This window comes from Giraffa tippelskirchi, chromosome 8, assembly GCF_054371585.1.
Source record: "Giraffa tippelskirchi isolate mGirTip1 chromosome 8, T2T-mGirTip1v1.2.pri, whole genome shotgun sequence".
Classification (NCBI taxonomy): domain Eukaryota; kingdom Metazoa; phylum Chordata; class Mammalia; order Artiodactyla; family Giraffidae; genus Giraffa; species Giraffa tippelskirchi.
In genome coordinates, this window is record NC_137282.1 from 53,378,351 (window position 1) to 53,399,134 (window position 20,784).

The 20,784-nt window shown below is 38.3% G+C and overlaps 1 protein-coding gene across 1 annotated transcript in view; it reads left to right on the top strand.

The window, feature by feature from the left end:
* Nucleotides 1-20,784, top strand: part of CTNND2 (catenin delta 2) — a 1,052,534-nt gene that overhangs the window by 354,577 nt on the left and 677,173 nt on the right. The window contains exon 3 of the mRNA XM_081517461.1: nucleotides 17,486-17,598. Coding sequence (XP_081373587.1) covers nucleotides 17,486-17,598 — 113 coding nt within the window. The remainder of the gene's footprint in view (nucleotides 1-17,485; nucleotides 17,599-20,784) is intronic.

Below are 20,784 nucleotides of genomic sequence, written 5' to 3' on the forward strand. Positions count from 1 at the left end.
AAGAGAAGCCACTGCAATGAGAAGCCGGTGCACTGTAGCTAGAGAGTAGCCCGGGCTCACCGCAGCTAAAGAAAAGCCTGCACAGCAACGGCGACTCACACAGCCAATAAATAAATAGAAAACAAACAAACAAAAATTTTTAAGTAAATGACAATGCCAATTTTACTAGTTGAGGTTTTGTTTTGTTTTGTTTTAATATGGATTTTGCAATCTGGCAAGAGAACTTTGAGAGTTAGGTCAGTGAAAGCATGTACTTCCTGATGCTTTTCTCAAAGTCAGAGAAGTGGTCTTTCTTGCTCCAAAAATAATTACAAACATTTTTTGGTGGCCAGAGAGATAATATCTTTGAACATGGGAGTAACTGGGTTATAAACATCACACAAAAATTAATTGTTTGATTATATTGATAATTTTCTTCTAAACTTTATACTGTATATCTATAATTAAACAGTAGTAAAATTTGGAAGAAAATGTGGTGAGAGGATTAAGTTTCAGTTAGGTTATGTCTGTAATTTCAAATTAATCATAGCATAGTAACTTGCAAAAATCTGTTTCGTGTAAACAAAAGAAAAATATGAATAGGGACAGATTGATTCAAAACATTCAATTTCTCAGTGTCTAGACTTAAGAGAGACATCATGATGCTTATGGTAAGGATATTTCCTTTACTGTTATCAAGTGTTCAGCCATTGGAGGATTGAATGTTGCTGCTGCTGCTGCTAAGTCGCTTCAGTCGTGTCAGACTCTGTGCGACCCCATAGACGGCAGCCCACCAGGCTCCTCCGTCCATGGGATTTTCCAGGCAAGAGTACTGGAATGGGGTGCCATTGCCTTCTCTAAGATGAATACAGAATCACATTAAATTTGTTAAAGGTGATTTGGGGCTGTATCTTGGAAATGAGATTGAAGGCAGGTCTGAACAAGAGATGGGCACTCTAATTAGGATAAGTTTAGGTTTCTGGGCAAAGATACTGGTGGAGGAATGAGAGTAGTGTCCGTGGGGATTAGAGCAGCGGACTGGAGAGTTATAACCCAGCTGTCCACTTCAGTGTGGGGTTTTCCCCCACACCAGGCAATTACCTGGTACCCGCTGCCTGTCCTACAGTCAAGCTCAATTCTGAGACTGTCTACCTGGAGATGGCAACATCAGATCTCACAGGCTAAAGGCTCAGTCCTACCCCCCATGCACTACCCTCCCAACGCGCTTAATATGCCAACGGAAAGTCCAAGTTGGTGCTTGTTCTTCTAGCCAACTAACCGACTATAGATTGGGTGTTCCAGCAGCCTCCTTTGTGGGTTCAGTTAATTGGATAGAGTGACTCACAGAAACATTTTATTTACTAGATCACTGGTTTATTATAAGAGGATAAAATTTAGAAGCAGCCACATGGACAAGAGGTATAGGGTAAGGTCTGGGGAAAGGGCCCAGGACTCTCTCAGAGGTGGCTCCTCCCTGCAAATCTCCGAAGTGTCCCCCAACCCAGAAGATCGCCAAACCACATTCTTATGGGTCTTTATGGAGGCTTTATTACATAGGCATGTGTTATTAAATTATTGGCTATTGGCCATTGGCAGTTGAACTCAATCTCCAGGCCCCCCACCACTTCCCAGAGGTCTGGGGGCTTAAACTGAATTTTCCAACCCTTTAATTACAATGTTGGTTCTCCTCCAAACCAGCCCCCATCCTTAGGTGTAGTCCAAAAGTCATCTCATTAATCTAACAAGACACCTTTGTCTCATTCTTACCACTTGTGAAACCCCAAGGGTTTCTGTGACAGAAATGGGGATGAAGACCAAAGGTACAGTTCTTATTGTAAATCACAGTATCACAGTGGTACTTAATGTACCAAAGGCATATAATGAGTGACAGAGAGTGAGACAGAGAGAGAGAGAAGATCATGAAAATATTATAGGAATTTTGTATTGGAAATGCCACAAAAATAATTTAGCCTCACCTTCTACATTTTATCAAAGGCATTGGTAAGATTGCTCTATGCGGACACACTACTGCACACTTTCTTATATTGACCCAAACATTATTTGAGTCATACATTAAGTCATCCATCCATCCATCCATTGAGTACACTGAATGCTTGAAGAGAGGAAAGTGGTAATGCAAAGATATGGTTCCTGCCAAGAAGACATGTATATTCTATGAGAGAATACAAGCATGTAATTAAGTGAATTCAGTAAAGCATTGTTGGCACTATAAAAGTCCTGGTCATTTTTTCTCTTGTGTAAGGAGTGAGGGGGAGGTCACTAATGTACAGAACAGATGGAATTAAATGAGTCAGTGTTGAGACCGGCAGCATAAAACTGAAGACAGAGGCATTTTCCCTAGACTTGGAATCAGGGGAAGAGTGGAGAAGAGAAAGTAGATATTGGAAGCGATGGGTGTAGAGTGAGCATTGTCAGAGTTCGTGTGTGTGTGTGTGCACGCACGCACACATTGTCACTTCAGTCATGCCCAACTCTTTGTGACCCTATGAACTATAGCCTGCCAGGTTCCTCTGTCCATGGAATTCTCCGGGCAAGAATAAATGGAGCAGGTTGCCATGCCCTCCTCCAGGGGATCTTCCTGAACCAAGGATCGAACCAGCTTCTCTTATCCCTCCTGCATTGACAGGTGTGTCCTTTACCACTAGCGCCACCTGTCATTTGAAGGACTGCAAGTCGTTGATTTCAGCTGAGCCTAGGGCTCTGGTACTTCCTCCTTCGCGCTTTAAATATTAGAGTGCTGGTTTCTCTATCACAGGCTAAATATAGGCAAGGACACTGGATCATAATTCTTCAGCATCCTCATTGCCTTCGTGGGGTATATCTGACTTTGGCAGTGGCAAAAGTTAAGGGCCGTTATTAGAAGGAAATATTTCAGTGGTCGTATGAACTTGGACGGTGCACTGAATATAATTTTGTCTGTGGTTGGACATAATAATTTCAATATTTTATATCTTGGAAGACAAGAAAAACTAGAACAAGTGAGCTGGAGGCATTCCACAATAATGAGATTTGTATTTTTATTTTGATGGTGTTGTTCCTAGTTCTATAACCTCCATTAAAACAATACAAATAAATGCTCAAGAGTTTTCAGGCAGTGGGGTTCTGAACATTTAATTTAAGATAGACTTTTAGGTCTAGTCCCAGTTAATCTTTGGGGAAGCTAGTTAGCATCCTTAAATTTAAGATTCCTTAGAAAATAAAGTGCCTACCTTATTGAGTCAAATGTGAGGAATAAATAAGTTAATGCATGTAAAGCATTTGGTAGAGTATGATATATGGTAAGTAAACACTTAAAGTATTGATTGTCATTATTGTGGGCTGTATCATAAATAAAAGTTATTTCCAAGTAGGTATGAGCATAACAATCACTAGTAGACAATTTTCAAAATGTACATCAGGGCCCCATTACCAGTAAAGATTTATTTTGTAGCTCTGAGTTATATACCAGGCATTAAAAAAGTTCAGAAATTATCATGATGTAGGTAAGGGTCACCCACACAGTATTATCACTAAACTTGGTATCCAACTTAATGGATTCTTACATCATCTGAAACTCCCAAGAAATATGCCCTTCTTTATTTCATGGAATACTGCCAGTTTGAGGAATTAAGTAAATTCCCAGGTGATGCAGTAGTAAAGAATCTGCCTGCCAATGCAGGAGACACAAGAGTCTTGGGTTCTGTCCCTGAGTCAGGAAGATTCCCTGGAGGAGGAAATGGCAACCCTCTCCAGAATTCTTGCCTGGGAAATCCTGTGGACAGAGGAGTCTGGTGGGCTACAGTCCATAGCATCTCAACGAGTCAGACACGACTGAGCAAATGAGCACACACCCTGATAAACAAGCTTTATTTGGATTATCAAGGCATTGGCTAGAATTTATGGAATTTTACAGACTGGAGTTGGTCAGAGGTGTTTGTTATATTTTATTTTATTGAAACTGTTCTGGAAAGGTGCCTATGATTCCGCTTTGGGGCACTGATTCCTGTCATCTGCTTTCTTGCTAGGTGACCCAGGATGACATCATGATTGTTTAAAACACTAATCTGTCAGTTTTGTAAACTTTCAAGGACAGCTCTTTGCCGTAGTTTTTGACTTGTCGATGAGGTTTACATAGCTTTACAGTTGACATTGATTTGTTCCGTTCCATCTTGACATCAAGTCTTGTTCTTCCCATACTTGTCGGATGCTTTGTTGTAAGCTTCCTATTATTACCCTGTCATCTGTTCCACCTTCGCTTCAGATTTGGCTTTGGAACTTGTCTCTGTGCGATGAAATTAACATCGCCCAGAGTTTGTGGCTGTGAAGTCAACTCATTCATGTGAAAGGGGAATTAAAAGTGATGTGAGAAAAAAGGTCATCCAGGATCACTTGATAATACGAATCCTTGGTGGATACAGAGATGAGGGCATCAGGGAGCAAAAACTCATCTACACAGTGGAAAACTCGTCTTTCATCTTTCCTGCAGAGATTCTAGCCAGAGAACAGAGAACAATTCCTAGACTCTGATCCTCTCTGAGGGGAACATCTGAGGACAACATTATAGGATGATAATGACTATAATCCCCTCTCTAATATTTCAAAACACTTGAACAGTCATTTTGCTCCACTATTGCAAGCAGCGTCACTAAGTAGATTTCCTGAAAGCATGGAATCTTAGAGCCTGAGAAGAAATAGCAGTGAGGGCTTCCCTGGTGGCTCAGTGGTGAAGAATCTGCCTGCCAATGCAGCAGACACAGGTTCTATCCCTGGTCTGGGAAGATTCCCCATGCCCCAGCGCAAATAATCCCATGCACCACAACTAGTGAGCCTGTGCTCTAGAGGCTGGGAGCCACAGCTGCTGAAGCCCACACCTCTAGAGCTAGTGCTTCACACCAAGAGAAGTTACCACAATGAGAAGCCCACACACCGCAACTAGACAGTAGCCCCCTCTCAACACAACTAGAGAAAAGCGTGCATTGCAACCAAGACCCAGCACACCCAAAAAATAAATTAAAAAATAAATAAATAAATAGCAGTGATCTTCCATTATCTCCTTATACATAAAACTGATGTGATTGTGTTGATATTGGTGCTTCTAAAAACCAGGTCTCATATGCAGAAAAGATGGCAAGACATGGGTGAGTGAAATATGGAGGACACAGTGAGCCTCTGGATGAAAGAGACAATGTGCTGAACTCCAGAAAGAGGCAGAGAAATGTTAGGCAATGGATGTTAGTCTTGGATGGAGAGGGTGAAAGAGATCAGGGGAGAGCAGAGACCTCTATCGGTTGAAGGGCTCATCGGATGGGCCAAGAGATCATCCAGTAAAGCCCGCAGCAGGCACCAAAATGGAATGTGGAGGCAAGAGCATCAGTCCCCAGGAAGGCTGATTCCTTTAGAAGATGCTCCTATAAAGGCCTCAGGCCTGGAAATGATTGGTAACTGTGTTACTGACCCAGGAATTCTCTCACAATAAGACTAGATCTGGGCCCAAACCGGAGAAGTAGGAGGCAGCAGGAAAGCTGACCACGTCTAGAGGTATCGGACTTCAGTCTTTCAGTCTTTCTCACAGGACCAGCACCTTCCGTGGCTCATCACTCAGTTTTCCTTCCTCATCTCACTTGGTCCAGGAGGGGCAAGCTTTCATTGCAGGCTCATTGAGGAGTGCCCTGGAGCCTCCACTGCGGCAGTTGCATGGATCAAAGCCCATGCCCCTCAGTGCTCTCCAGCTTCATTCCCACCACCATTGGTTGGCAAACATGAGCACTTTGCACCTGCACTTTGCACAACAGGACTACCGTTGTGTGTCTCAGTGGGTCTGATGCTCAATATTCTTTTCTCTTACTGGAGGGGGTGTTGATAAAGAAGCCTGGATGCCTGAGCAGGTATTGTCCACATAAATAGCCTTGGGATTTTTTCAGGTTCCCCTTCCCACTTTGGCCAGCACGGTCAGTTTGTATCTTAAGTCCCTGGATTCCAGCCATCAGATGAACACTGTTCTTGTTGTGTTGTTGTTTAGTCTCCAAGTCGTGTCTGACTGTTTGCGACACCCTGGACTGTGGCACCCCAGGCTCCTCTGTCCTCCACTACCTCCCAGAGTTTGCTCAAACTCAGGTCCATCGAGTCGGCGATGCCATCCATCTTCTCTGTTCTCCACTTCTGTCCAATCTCTTTTCCAGGAATAAAATCATGACAAATGTAGTTTTGCTTAACACTCTGTCCAGTCTAAATGTTCCCACTGTTTCAAACCTCACCTGTAGGATCCCAACTGAAAATGTGCCACAATAGATAAAATATTTATTGAAGGAATTAATGAAACTGTGTGTAAGGGTTTTCTGATTTCACTTTTCAGGCTGAATTACCTAAGCCCCTCAAGGGACTTTACATGTTTTTATCCATTTAAAAACATTTAATAAACTCCATTTAATTAAGTTAAATGAATTATTAATTTAGGCTCTTTAGGAAAAAGTTATAAAACTATATGGTAATTTTTCTTATAAGAATCCTGATATAGTATGTGACTCAACAATGTGCTATTCTATTCCAGGGTGAAGAATCATTTAAATCTTACTCTTAATAAATTTTAATAGACTTTGGTTTCATACATCCACTCCTTCTATAAAGTTTTATGATCTCCAAAACAAGATAATTTCCACTTGCTAGGGAGGTTAAAGTTCTCTGACACTACTTGCTTTTTCTTAAAACTTTCTTTATCATAGGATGCCCTCTAATCCACCCATCAGACTTTTTTCGGGGGAAGAATAGTTGTGTTATAAGGTTGTGTTAGTTTCAAGTGTACAGCAAAGTGGTTCAGTTATACATATGCTGTGCTCAGTCACTTTGGTCATGTCTGACTCTTTGTGACCCTATGGACTATAGCCCACCAGATTCCTCTGTCCGTGGGATTCTCTAGGCAAGAACACCAGAGTAGGTTGTCATCCCCTTTTCCAAGGGATCTTCTTGACCCAGGGATCGAAACTGAGTCTACTGCACTCTCCTGCATTGCAGGTGGATTCTTTACCCACTGAGCCACCTGGGAAGCCCAGTTATACATATACATGTGTATATATTTATACTTTATCAGATTCTTTTCCATTATAGGTTATGACAGTTCCTTGTGCTGTCTGATAGGTCTTTGTTGATTATCTATTTTATATATAGTAGTTTGTATCTGTTGATCTCAGACTCCTAATTTATCCCTCCCCCTGCCCAGCCTTCCTCTTGAGTAACCATAAATTTGTTTTGTATGTATGTGAGTCTGTTTCTGTTTTGCAAATAAGTTCATTTGTAACAGTTATTTAGATTTCACATATAAGTGGTATTGTATGTATCTTTCTCTGTCTGATTTCACTTAGTGTGATAATCTCTAGATCTATCAATATTGCTGCAGATAGCATTATTTCATTGTTTTTTATTGACAGTAGTATTTCATGGTATATATTAATACATATATATGTATATATATATATCTCACATCTTCGTCCATTAATCTGTCAATGGACACTTAGTTTGATTCCGTGTCTTGGCTATTGTAAACAATGCTGCAGTGATTCACCTACTGTTCTTAATTCCTATGAAATCTCAATTCCCCTGGAAAGTTTCTAAATCACATTTTGGGTTGTTTTTTTTTTTTAGCATATTTATTTAGTATAATTATTTTACAAAGAATTTAGTGTATTTACATGTTTAAATACATATATTTAATGTATATGATTTGATGAGTTTGGACATATACATACACCCAGGATACCATTGTTACAATGAAAGTAACAAGCAGATAAACATATCCGTCACCTCAAAGAGTGTCCTTGTGTCTCTTTGCCTTTTATGGGGGGAAGGGGTGATAGAAACCCTGAAAATGAGACGTGCTCCGTTAACAAAGTTTTCAGTTAATTTTAACAATATTGTTAAATATAGGCACTCTCAAGACTTGTTCAGCTTCTACAACTGAGACGTTACACCCTTGAAGAACTTCCCATTTACCCCACTCCCTAGGCCCTGGCAACCACCATTATATTTTCTGCTTCTGTGAGTTTGACTATTTTAGATACCTTATGTAAGTGGAATCATACAATTTTTTTCTTTCTGTAACTGAATTATCTCACTTAGCATGATGTCTTTCAGGTTCATCCATGTTGTCAGAAATAGTATAACTTTCTTTTTTTCTAAGAGCTTCCTTGGTGGCTCAGATAGTAAAGAATCTGCCTGCAATGCTGGAGACCCAGGTTTGATCCCTGGGTGGGAAAGATCCCCTGGAGAAGGAAATGGCAAGCCACTCCAGTATTCTTGCCTGGAGAGTTCTGTGGACAGAGGAGCCTGGAGGGCTACAGTCTATGAGGCTGCAAAGAGTTAGACTTGACTGAATGACTGTCTTTCATGGCTGAGTAATGTTGTCTTATATGTGTATGCCACATTTTCCCTATCCATTTGTCTCTGGGACCTTAGAGTTACTTCCCTATTTTGGCTACTGTGACTGATGCTGCAATGACCATGGGAATCCTGGCATCTCCTTTAGATCTTAATTTCACTTCTTTTGGATGTTTACCCAGGAGTGGGATTGACAGATCATATGGTAGTTCTGTTTTTAGTTTCTTCCATCAACAGTGTGCAGTTTCTCTACATCCTTGCTAGTACTTGGTATCTTTTGCCCTTTGATACTCATCATCCCAGCAGTTATTAAATAATATTGTACTGTGGTTTTGATTTGTATTTCCTTGACAGCAGTGATGTTGAATTGCCTTTTCTTAATATACCTGTTAGCCATTTGTGTGTCTTCCTTGGAGAAATATCTTTTCCAGTGCTTTACCCCTTTTTTCAGCTGGTTTCTTTTTTTTTTTTTTCTTTTTTTAACTATTGAGTTGTATGACTTCCTTATTTATTTTAGAAATTAACCCCTTTAAATATTTTCTACCATCTTGTAGATTGCCTTTTCATTCTCTTGGCTATTTTCTCTGCTGAAAGGAAAAGTAACTTTTTCATTTGAGTTAGTCCTACTTGTCTGTTTTTGCTTTTGTCTCCTGTGTTTTTGGTATATCATCTTTTATAGCCCAATTTATATCACCATTTCTCCCCTGAAACTGCCCAGGAGAAGGCCATCTCACTGGCCTTCTGCTTTATGATTACTCTTGTATTTTCTTTGCTGGTATCTCTTGTTCCTCTACCCTTCAAATCCAAATAACCTTCAAAGAGCTTTCTTCACTGTTCTTTTCATATCTCTTTACAGTCTCACTTTCACTGAATTAACTTAATCTCACATATTCACTTACAACCAATATTACACATTTCACTGAATATATCTGCATTTATTTTTCCCATTAGGATACCCACCAGGCCTTATTAGCAATGTCCCTCTCTTGAATGCTCTTTCATCTCAAAGTATCTAATACCAGGAAATATTCAGTCCTGGGAGGTCTGTTCTCCCTCCAGACATCAAAATGAGTTAGAACTGGGAAAGGTTATCTTTCCACCCACATCACAAGGTGAGTACCTCCCACTGGAATAGAAGCTCCTTCATGGTTGTAATGATGCCCTGGAGGATACTGTAGATGCCTGTAGACCATAGGAGTGCTCCACGTTTGAGAGCTCCTCAGCTGCAGCTCTTCTAGTTACCAATTCTAAGGTCAGTTTTCAGTTCCAAGCATAAAACTACGGTAGGCCCAGTTTCCATTGAGAGTTTCCATCCCCAACCATATGCTGTGGCAAAAACAGCCCTTCCTTAGGTGCTTGGGTTGGGATAAAGTACAAATGACTATAAAATAAGTGGCAATGAAGTAAGGCATTTCAGAACCCAATCTCTAGAGTTTATACAAATAAAAACTATTTAAATGATGAGTAAATATGAATGTTAATGAACCTCATAGCTTACACTGACATCATATGTCTTCTCATTAATGGATGGCTGTGGTCTCTGGAACAAAATAATTGACAGTACTGGGAATATTTAGACCATCCAGTATTGATTATTTCATTCAACTTGTCTTTTCTCTATGTCCAGATCTCCTAAAGCATGTTCTTTGATCTCATTCTCTTTCCTACTTTTGAAAGAAAAATTTCTTTCCTGGACAAGGCTAATCCTTTGATCTTAATTACCTTAGTGTTTTTGTAAAGGAAGAAAGAAAAACAGAACCTAATAAAGAGCAGTTTCATCATATTTATACAAGGGCTTCCGTGGTATCTCAGCTGGTAAAGAATCCACCTGCAGTGCAGGAGACTCTGATTTGATTCCTGGTTGGGAAGATCCCCTGGAGAAGGGATAGGCTACCCACTCCATTATTCCTGGTCTTTCCTGGTGACTCAGCTGGTAAAGAATACACCTGCAATGTGGGAGACCTGGGTTCCATCCCTGGGTTGGGAAGATCCCCTGGAGAAGGGAACGGCTACCCACTCCAGTATTCTGGCCTGGAGAATTCCATGGACTGTATGGTCCACGGGGTCGCAAAGAGTCTTACACAACTGAATGACTTTCACTTTCTCTCTCCCCCTATACAAGGCAATACATGTAAAGCACTTAGCTCAGAGCAGATACATTTATTTAATAGGTACTTATTGAGAACCTGTGATGTCCCAGGACTGTCCTAGATATGATATACAATGGCAACTCAGCAGGAAATGTTTCCTCCTTATATGCTGACTAGTAATGCAATCAGTAGTAAGTACTCAATAAATATTTTCCCTCCAATCTATTATTATTTTTTATCTTATTTTAATAATAAATATAGAATTTTAGATGCAGAAGAGAAACCTCCTTCTTCCTTGAAAACCTTGACATATAGTATGTATTCCATAGAAAAACACAGAAGGAAAATTCACTTAATTCCTTGTTTCACATATGCAATGACAAAGTAAACATTTACGGAAGGGACATGTTTTAAAAGGCAATGAATTGATTCAATTTCCTAAATGGAGAAAATGCCATTTCAGTTAAAAAGTCATGGTGTCAAAAGGAACAAATAACCCAAAATTAGCTCTATTTTTAATAATGTAGTAGTGAGCAATATTTAAGAAAATGGGTAAAAACTTAACTACTTAGCTGTTTAGTAATATGTTTAATATGAATTTTTAAATACAATAGGAAAAAAGCATTTACAAATCATGCATGATGGAAGAATATTTAATTCTTAAAAACCTTTCAGCTAAGAAAATAACAGTGCCTAGAAATACTTTCCCACCTAAAACAACAACAAAAAATATATATATATACAAAAAAATTAGGAAAATCAGTTTTTAAAACACTGAACTTTAGGCAATGAAGGACAGTGATTCTTTTAAAAAAATTATTGAAGTATAGTAGATATATATATGTATATTCTTTTTCAGATTATTTTCCCATGTACTTCATTACAAAATATTGAATATAGTTGCCTGTGCAGCAGGTCCTTGTTGGTTAACTATTTTATATATTATAGCATGTATGGTTATAAATGTGTGAGTGTATGTGTGAAAGAAACAAAACTCTATAAGACAACTTTTATTTCTCAAAAATGCATTGTGTGTATGTTACAAAAACCTATATGTGTGTGTGTATGTGTGTGTGTGCACGCATTATATATATAGATTATGTATAAGGCTTCCCAGATGGCACTGGCATAGTGATTAAGAATCATCCCACCAATGCAAGAGACACAAGAGTCAAGGATCCAATTCCTGGGTCAGGAAGATATATATGCATTATATACGTAGATTGTGTTTGTGTATATATATATATATATTTATATATTTATATATATGTGTACATATATTCAGTTTTATATATATGTATATCAATCATTTTGTTAAGAACCTGAACCTAACACAGTATTGAAAATTAATTATGTGCTTAGCTGCTCAGTCATGTCTGACTCTTTGCAACCCCATGGACTGTAGCCCACCAGGATCTTCCGTCCATGGGGATTCTCCAGGCAAGAATACTGGAGTGGGTTGCCATGCCCTCCTCATAATATATAATAATAGAGTTTTATTACTTATACAAGAATGGCAAATACATGGCATGTATTATTTCCTGTCAATACAATACATGTGTGTGCTTAGTGGCTCAGTTGTGTCTGATTCTTTGCTACCCGATGGGGTGTAGCCCACCAGGCTCCTCTGTCCATGAAATTCTCCAGGCAAGAATACTCAAGTGGGTTGCCATCCCCTCTTCCAGGATATCTTCCCAACCCCAGGATCAAACCCAGGTCTCCCACATTGCAGGCGGATTCTTTACCATCTGAGCCATCTGGGACTTCAGTTGAAAAAAAAAAAAAAAAAAGATTCTTAAGAGACAAAAGCAAATGTGGTGAGCCTTACAACTGCCCCAGCTTACTGCCTTGAGAGAATTACCCTACAGCAGTGGAGAAAGGGGGACCCAAGCAGAGCCCTGAGGACTCCCTGAGCTGGGGAGAAGGTACTGAGGGTCTAGGGAGTAAAGGTGGCTGGAATTTGCAGGGAAAATAGGGAAAAGGTGATTCCTGCACAGAAAGAAAATCCTTGAGATCTGTCGAGGGTCCCCTTCAACTATGCAACAGACTGAGAAGCCCATGTACGTGTAGGAAACACCAGAGAGCAGAGAAAGAACTAACCTGAAAGGATGGTAGGAAATAGTACCTGGTGCTCATACTGGGACCAAAAATATGTGCTTACACCCTCCAGCCAAGCTGGGAAATCCCATAATTCACAGACCATTGAGTACACAGAAAGGTCTGCCTAGGCAGGGTAGAGTAATTAACTCTGGACTAAATGATGTTCTGTTTCCTTAACAAGTCTTAAATACGAGACTCAGATGTATCAAATTAGTTCCAAGTAGCTTCACCATGTCCCAGAACAGAGCTTAAGGCATTTGCAAGAATATGAAGATGCCCAAAACACAACAGGGCAAAATTTAGTATGTATTATGTTCCATCAAAGATCACATGCACAGAGAAGTGAAAATGGGGCCCATGCTGAGGAGAAAAATCAATCAGTTGAAACTGACACAGATGCTGGAATTAGCAAATCAGGGTAGTAAAATATTTTTTATGTGTATATTCCATATGTTCATAAATTGGGATATGGAAGATATAAGAAACACCCAAATTAAAGTTCTAGAGATCTCTGATTCATTAGTGTCTAAGATTAAAAATGTACTCCATGGGATTGATGGTAGATTAGATATCACAGAAGAAGGGATCAGTTAACTTTAAAACACCAATTGAACCAAACAGTGTGAAACACAAAGAAAGAAAAAATAAATAACTTTTAAAAGTGAAAAAGGAATCCATAACTGTGGGACAATTCCAAATGGCCTAATGTACACTTAATTTTAGTCAACAAAGGAGAGCACATAGTGGGGAAGAAAAAAAATTTTTTTGAAGAGTTAATGATTGAAAAACTTCCATATTTGATAGAAACTATAAATTCACAGATCCAAGAAGCCAAATGAACCCCAAATATAAGAAACCCAAAGAAAGCTACTGGCAAAGAACTTGATAAGGAGTTATCCAACACTGGTGATAAAGAGAAAATCTCAAACGGAGTCAGAACAAAAAAGACACACTATATTCAAAGACATGAAGGTAGGAAATACCATAGTTTTGGATTGTTTTGTTAAAAACACTAAGTGCAAGAGAATACAGTGGGACAAACCTGTCTTTCAAAGATGAGGGCAAAATGAAAGCTTTATTAGTTTGTAAATCAGAAAGAATCACTGAAGGAACCACATTACAAGAAATATTAAAAGAAGTATTTCTGACAGAACAAAAATGATGCCAGATGGAAATAAATATGTACAGGTGAAGAGCACTGGATATTGTGACTATATGTTTGGAAGGCAGTTTGCATGAAAAAAAGGTCTCCTGATTCCCTCCTCCCATAAAAATGGTGTGAAGAAAGTACATAATGAGGCCACAGTCTCCAGCAAGCACACCCAAGATTAGTGTTTGTTCTATCAGAAGCCCAAGAAGGTTTATAAATCCTGATTCATATTGTCTTGCCATATTAGAGACTCATCAAGAAAAACAAGAGTGAGGACTCAAACAATAAAATTATAAATGAAAGAGAAGTCACAACTGACACCACAGAAACAAGAGGCTCATAAGGGACTATTATAAGCAACTACATGCCAATAAAATGGACAACCTGGAAGAAATGGACCAATTCTTAGAAAAGTAAAATTGTCCAAGACTGAACCAATGAGAAATAAAAATGTGACCCAACCAATCACAAGTAATGAAACTGTGATTAAAGACCTTTCAACAAAGTCCAAGATCAGATGGCATCACAGGCAAATTCTGTTAAAAATTTAGAGAGGCACTAACACGTATCTTATCAAATTCTTCCTAAAATTCACAGAGGAAGGAACACTTCCAAACTCATTCTATGAGGCCAGAGTTACTGTGATACCAAAAGCTGACAAGGATATACCAAAAAGAAAATTATAGGCCATTATCACTGATGAACATAGACACAAAAATCCTCAACAAAATACTAGCAAACAGAATCCAACAACACATTAAAAGTATCATACATCATGATCCAGTGGGATTTATCCCAGGGATGCAAGGATTCTTTGATACATGCAAATCAGTCAATGTGACAAATCATATTAATAAACTGATGAATAAAAATCATAGTATCATCTCAATAGATGCATAAAAAGCTTTTGCCAAAATTCAAGACAAGTGTTCAATTCAAGTTTTTTTTATAAAACTCTCCAGAAAGTGGGCACAGAGTAGACACCTACTGCAACATAATAGAGGCTGTATATGATAAATACACTGCAAACATCATTCTCAACGATGAAAAATTGAAAGCATTTCCTCTAATATTACAAGGATTTCCACTCTTAACACCATAATTCATTGTACTTTTGGAAATCCTAGACACGGCAATCAGAGAACAAAAAGAAATAAAAGGAATCCAAATTGGAAAGAAGTAAAGCTGTCACTGTTTACAGATGACGTAATATTATACATAGAAAATCCTGAAGATCCTACCAGAAAACTACTAGAGCTCATCAATGAATCTGGTAAAGTTGCAGAATACAAAATTAATGCACAGAAATGTCTTGCATTTCTATCCACTATAAACAAGAGATAAGAAACAGAAATTAAGGAAACAATTCCATTTACCATCACAATGAAAAGAATAAAATATCTCAGAATAAACCTACCGAAGTAGGCAAAAGACATGTACTTAGCAAACTATAAGATGCCAATGAAAGAAATCAAAGATGACACATACAGATGGTGATATACCCTGTTTTTGGATTGGAAGAGTCAATATTATAAAAATGACTGTACTAACCAAAGCAATCTACTGATTCAATGCAATATCTATCAAATTACCAATGACATTTTTCCTCAATTAGAACAAAAATAGTGTAACATTTGTATGGAAACGCAGAAGACACTGAATAGACAAAACAGTCTTGAGAAAGAAAAATGAAAGCAACTGGAGGAATCCGATGTCCTGATTTCAGACTATACTACAAAGCTGTGGTAATCAAGACAGTATGGCACTGGCACAACAAGAAGTATAGATGAGTGGAATAGGATAGAAAGCCCAGAGATAAGCCCACACACTTATGGTCACCTAGTCTATGACAAGGGAGGGAAGGATATACAATGAAAAGAAAGTCTCTTCAATAAGTGGTGCTGGGAAAACTGGACAGCTACGTGTAAAAGAATGAAATTAGAACACTCCCTAACACCATACACCAAAATAAACTCAAAATGGATTAAAAAAAATTAAAAAACAAACAGGATATTATTAAAACTCTTAAAGAGAAACATAGAATATTCTTTGGTATAAATCACAGCAAGCTCATTTTTAATCCACCTCCTAGAGTAATATAAACAATAATAAACAAAGAGAACTAATTTAATTTAAAAGTTTTTGCACAGCAAAAGAAGTCATGAACAAAACAAAATCAGCTCTCAAAATGGGAGAAAATATTTGCAGATATTTGGTAACTGTGGGGAAAAGGAGAGGGGGAGGGTCACCATGGGAGTTGTTTAGTCCCTTAAGTCTTGTCCGACTCTTTTGTGACCCCATGGACTATAGCCCACCAGGATCCTTGATCAATGGGATTTTCCAGGCAAGAATACTAGAGTGGTTTGCCATTTCCTTCTCCAGGGGATCTTCCAGACCAAGGGACTGAATCCACATCTCCTGCATTGCAGGTGAATTCTTTACCACTGAGCTACTTGGGAAGCCCCCACTATGCGGGAAAGGGGATTTAAAAATGGGATTATGTGAAATCATGTGTGAAACTTTTGAAAAGTGTAAAGTACTAAAAAAATAAAGAAACCATTGCCATTGCATAACCAAAGTAAAAACAAATAAAATGAAGACAAAACAAACACAAAAATCTGCTCTTGTGGAGGAGAGCAAGAGTATTTTTAATATATTTAGAGGACACATCAGGTCGTACTTTTTAAAAGATTCCACTTTAGAGTATCCCATGGTAGCAAATAAAATGAACTCATCTTTTCTGGGAAGACAAATCCCTGTAATGTTGCGAGTTTTAGTTCTCCCAAATCGACCTCTACCCTCTTTTTCAGTATTTTTCAGCATTCTTAGAAATTTTCCCATTCCCCAAAACACAAATGTGCAAATAATTTGTTTTTTTTTAAAAGAGGTTAATTGTGATATTGTGAAAACCTTTTCTGAATTTTTTAGATAAAATAGGTAATTTGCTATAATTATGTTTATTAAAAAACTAAAGTATATGGAAAAATAAAACATAAAAATTAAAATATGGTATGAGTCTAGTAGTTGAAACAGTCAAAATCCTTGACATACTGAATGAAGCATTTTTCATTAAAAGTAATCTTTACACAGTGGATTTTAGGTAGCTTTATAGGAACATTCTTCCTTTATGCCATTGACTATTTTATAAGTTATGTATTAAGTACTGCAAAAGTTATTCACTTCATAATTCACCATGTAATTAGACGTTTGTAATTAGAATCATTGTCCTTGTTGTTCTACTAAAATGTAAAGAATGAAACATGAAGCTTTAAAAGCATTATTTTCCTTCATCTGCAATATGTAAGTAATATGAAGATGAAATTAGTATATTGAGACAACTAGATGGCCAGTAGGGACTAAACACAATACTCCAAATCATATAAAAATAGTTTCTTTATTTTGTGTTTCACTTTTGTGACAGGAGTATTAATATCTATTGGGTACTGGACATTTGCCAGACATACCACAGGCTTATTCTTCATGGTCAGTGTCTCATTTAATCTTCACCTCAACCTAATAAGTATTGTAAACCCATTTTACAGGTAATGAAACTAATCCTTAGAAAAACTGAACAGCTTATTCAGGGTCCTGAGACTGACGGGTGCCAGGACTGTGATATGGACTCAGGTCTGTCTAAAATTCTCATCCTTCTTCAAGCCCACATCAGCAACCTCTGCTTCTCAAATTGGACGTCTTGAAAAAAATTCCTAGTTTTCCCCTTGACCATCCTGTCTTTTTTGTCTGATTTCCACTTTCTGTACAGCTGATAGAATTTATCTTTTTGGTGGTTTTATTTCAGGAATTACAGTTTGAAAGGCTGACCCGAGAACTGGAGGCAGAACGCCAGATCGTTGCCAGCCAACTGGAGCGATGCAAGCTTGGCTCGGAGACAGGCAGCATGAGCAGCGTCAGGTACTGGGCACTCTGCTCCTCGGGGCTGGGCATTGCGTTGCCAGTGGAAGGAAAGTGTGGTGTTTATCTTCTTACAAACCTGGCAGTGGCATTAGAACACTCAGTCAGATGTTGGAAAGGAATCGTAACCAACCTGATTTAAGATGTTCAAAAGGTGTCCGAAGTGATTTGTGCTTGAATCTCTTTTCACAAAATGAACACTTGCCTGGAATGCAAATTATGCATCATTTTACACAAAAAGGAGGCTTTGCATTTAGTGAGTTTGCTGGAAATGAGGAGATGCTATGTCACAGTCTCTCACTTTGGTTCTTTTTTTCTAAATGATCAAGAGTTGCAGGTTCTGGAAATGAAAGAGAGAACGTTCTGATATAACTTGCTTTGTTTGCTAATATACAATGTTACATTATAAAATTGCTCCTCAAATATCAACCACACATGCAATTTCCGTGTGTGAAAACATTTCATAGATAGAATGATTATTCAATTATGGGTTGGTAAGAGATTATGAGATGTTTAAAAACAAAACTTAGTCACTTGACCACAAAATAAATTCTGTGCCTAAAGACCATGTTTCCATATTTAAAAATAGAAGTGTGTGAGAGTATGTGTGTGAAACAAACATAAGTAAAGCTCTGTAAGATGACTTTTATTTCTAAAAATGCATTGTACTTTCTTGTCATGTTGTTCTATATTGTGGTTTTGACATGCTACATTTTTAGGAAGGTATCTTCTCTCTTGAGAACCCTGCCATACTCTTTGGCCTTCTGTTCAACTGCATTGATGGTTACATCACTCACAGTCCATTGTTGAGAACTAGTCACATGGCCCCTTCATAGATGAAAATGGGCAGGGATTCCTAGTCTTGGGGTCTGTGGCCACTCTGCTCAGGAAGCAGAAATGCGAGTTTAAGAGTCTTAACCAACTATGACCACAAAGGAATGAAAACATCCTTGAATCCATTGCTCTAAAATATTCCATCACTGTAAGGTTAATTTGTAGTTAGAATGTTTCTTGTTAGAGCCACCCACCATTAGTCTTTTAACATTGTTCTTTTCTTTGTTCAACAATGATTACCTTCCAAAGGAAATCATTGCACCATTTGTTGTTAGAATAAATTACTCTGAAATATCCTTTTCAATCGTATTTGGGTTGTGTGAAAGCATATCTGCTTCAGCATCTGAGTACCTAAGCTATATAGAGCTGCAAATATAGACCCATTGTGATCTCTTCAATTCATCACAGACTTGTCTGAACATCCAAATTAACTAAAGCAGGATGGACAAGAAAAAGAGAAGTAATTTGTGTCCACTTGAAATTGTTTTCAGAAGGTTGACCAGTTGAAGATGTTGAGGTTAAAGTGTGGAGAAAAAATAATATTTGTAAGTGTGTATTCAATTTAATACAGGGGGTTGTACATATCAGAGGAGCTTTTTTCAATGGTGAACATCACCTGAGAAGTTAAGTCTGCCAGGATTTTTAGGTCCATAAGCAGTGTCAGATTGACATCTGCATCTTCATTTGTTTTGAACCCCATTGTTTCACTATTGGTCAGATCACCTTTTCCATTCAGTTCAGTTCAGTTCAGTTCAGTTCAGTCGCTCAGTCATGTCCGACTCTTTGTGACCCCATGGACTGCAGCACACCAGGCCTCCCTGTCCATCACCAACTCCTGGAGCATACTCAAACTCATGTCCATTGAGTTGGTGATGCCATCCAACCATCTCATCCTCTGTTGTCCCTTTCTCCTCCTGCCTTCAATTTTTCCCAGCATCAGGGTCTTTTCAAATGAGTCAGTTCTTCACATTAGGTGGCTAAAGTATTGGAGTTTCAGCTTCAGCATCAGTCCTTCCAATGAATATTCAGGACTGATTTCCTTTAGGATGGACTGGTTGGATCGCCTTGAAGTCCAAGGGACACTCAAGAGCCTTCTCCAACACCACCGTTCAATCTCCATTCGTATTCCTGATATTTCTGTGTGATACTTTTGCATACTCTCCATCTTGTATTTTGTTTCACTTGCCACTAGCTCTTGGTAGCAGCAGGTCTGGGAGACCATGCTGTGTCCTGTGTCTTGATTTCCAACTTCTGATTGGATCAGAAATGGGTTTCTGACCCAAGCGTGACTCATCCAGTAAGCGGCCTGCAAGAAATCTGTCTTGGACTCTTGACAATGTGAACTAGGTGCCCTCAGATCTCTGATACCTAATGGTTTGTGCTGGGAGACGGTTGCCATGTAGATTGGGTGCTGGTGGAGGAATCTATGGTAATACAGAGTGGTCCAACAAAGAGAGACTATGGTTCCTGGTAGTCAGAGACCAGGTTAGTTCCCACTAGGGACTGGCTGCATTTAGATGTTGCATCCATGAGATTACCTTTTAAATTCCTAAAATCATTTTTCCTGCATTTGATTTTATTGAGTTGATAATTTTTCTGAGGTCTAATATTTCATGAATAGAATACATCAGTGAGCTACCAAAGCAGACAGAAAAATTACCCCATGAAGCTTGTGATCGTTTATATTGTATCTTGTATTCCTATCTCAGCCCATGATACATAATCAATAATTCTTTATTAAATACATGTTAAATAATAGTGCTTATTGCAGATGGCGTCTAATTATTTCTCCTTGCTATATAGCTATATATAGCGATATGATATGTCTTCTTCAAGCTTGATTATTTTATATTTTGAAAATGTCTACTGTATGAATCAGAATTTGAATCATATAAGCAATTTACTGATATTTCACTGGAGACAATCCAATACTTCCACTGTTCTTTTTTTTTTTTTTTTTGTCATAACCTACTTGTTTGCTCAGCTTCAGAAATGCACCTTTAACAATTCAAGTCTTTATTAAGGGTGATAGACTAACCTAGTTAGCACATCAAAGGGAATGTTTAAAAATAAATGAAATAGAATGTAAACAATTTTTGAAAGAGGAGAACAGGCAAAGAAATCTGTGATGTTGTTTCCTGCTTCTTGGGGATACTAGGGAGGGGTAAGAGAGTTTCTTAGAGGAAATGAAACAAAATCAAAATTGTTTTTAGATTTTGGTTTTTTACATAGATGGTAAAAGTGACATAAATATCATTTGGTTCTCCTCTGCCTTTATTGGTGTTAGGAAATTGCTCCATCTTATTCCTAAGGTCTCTTTCCTGGTAGGTACATTGACAGTTTAAACTTAAT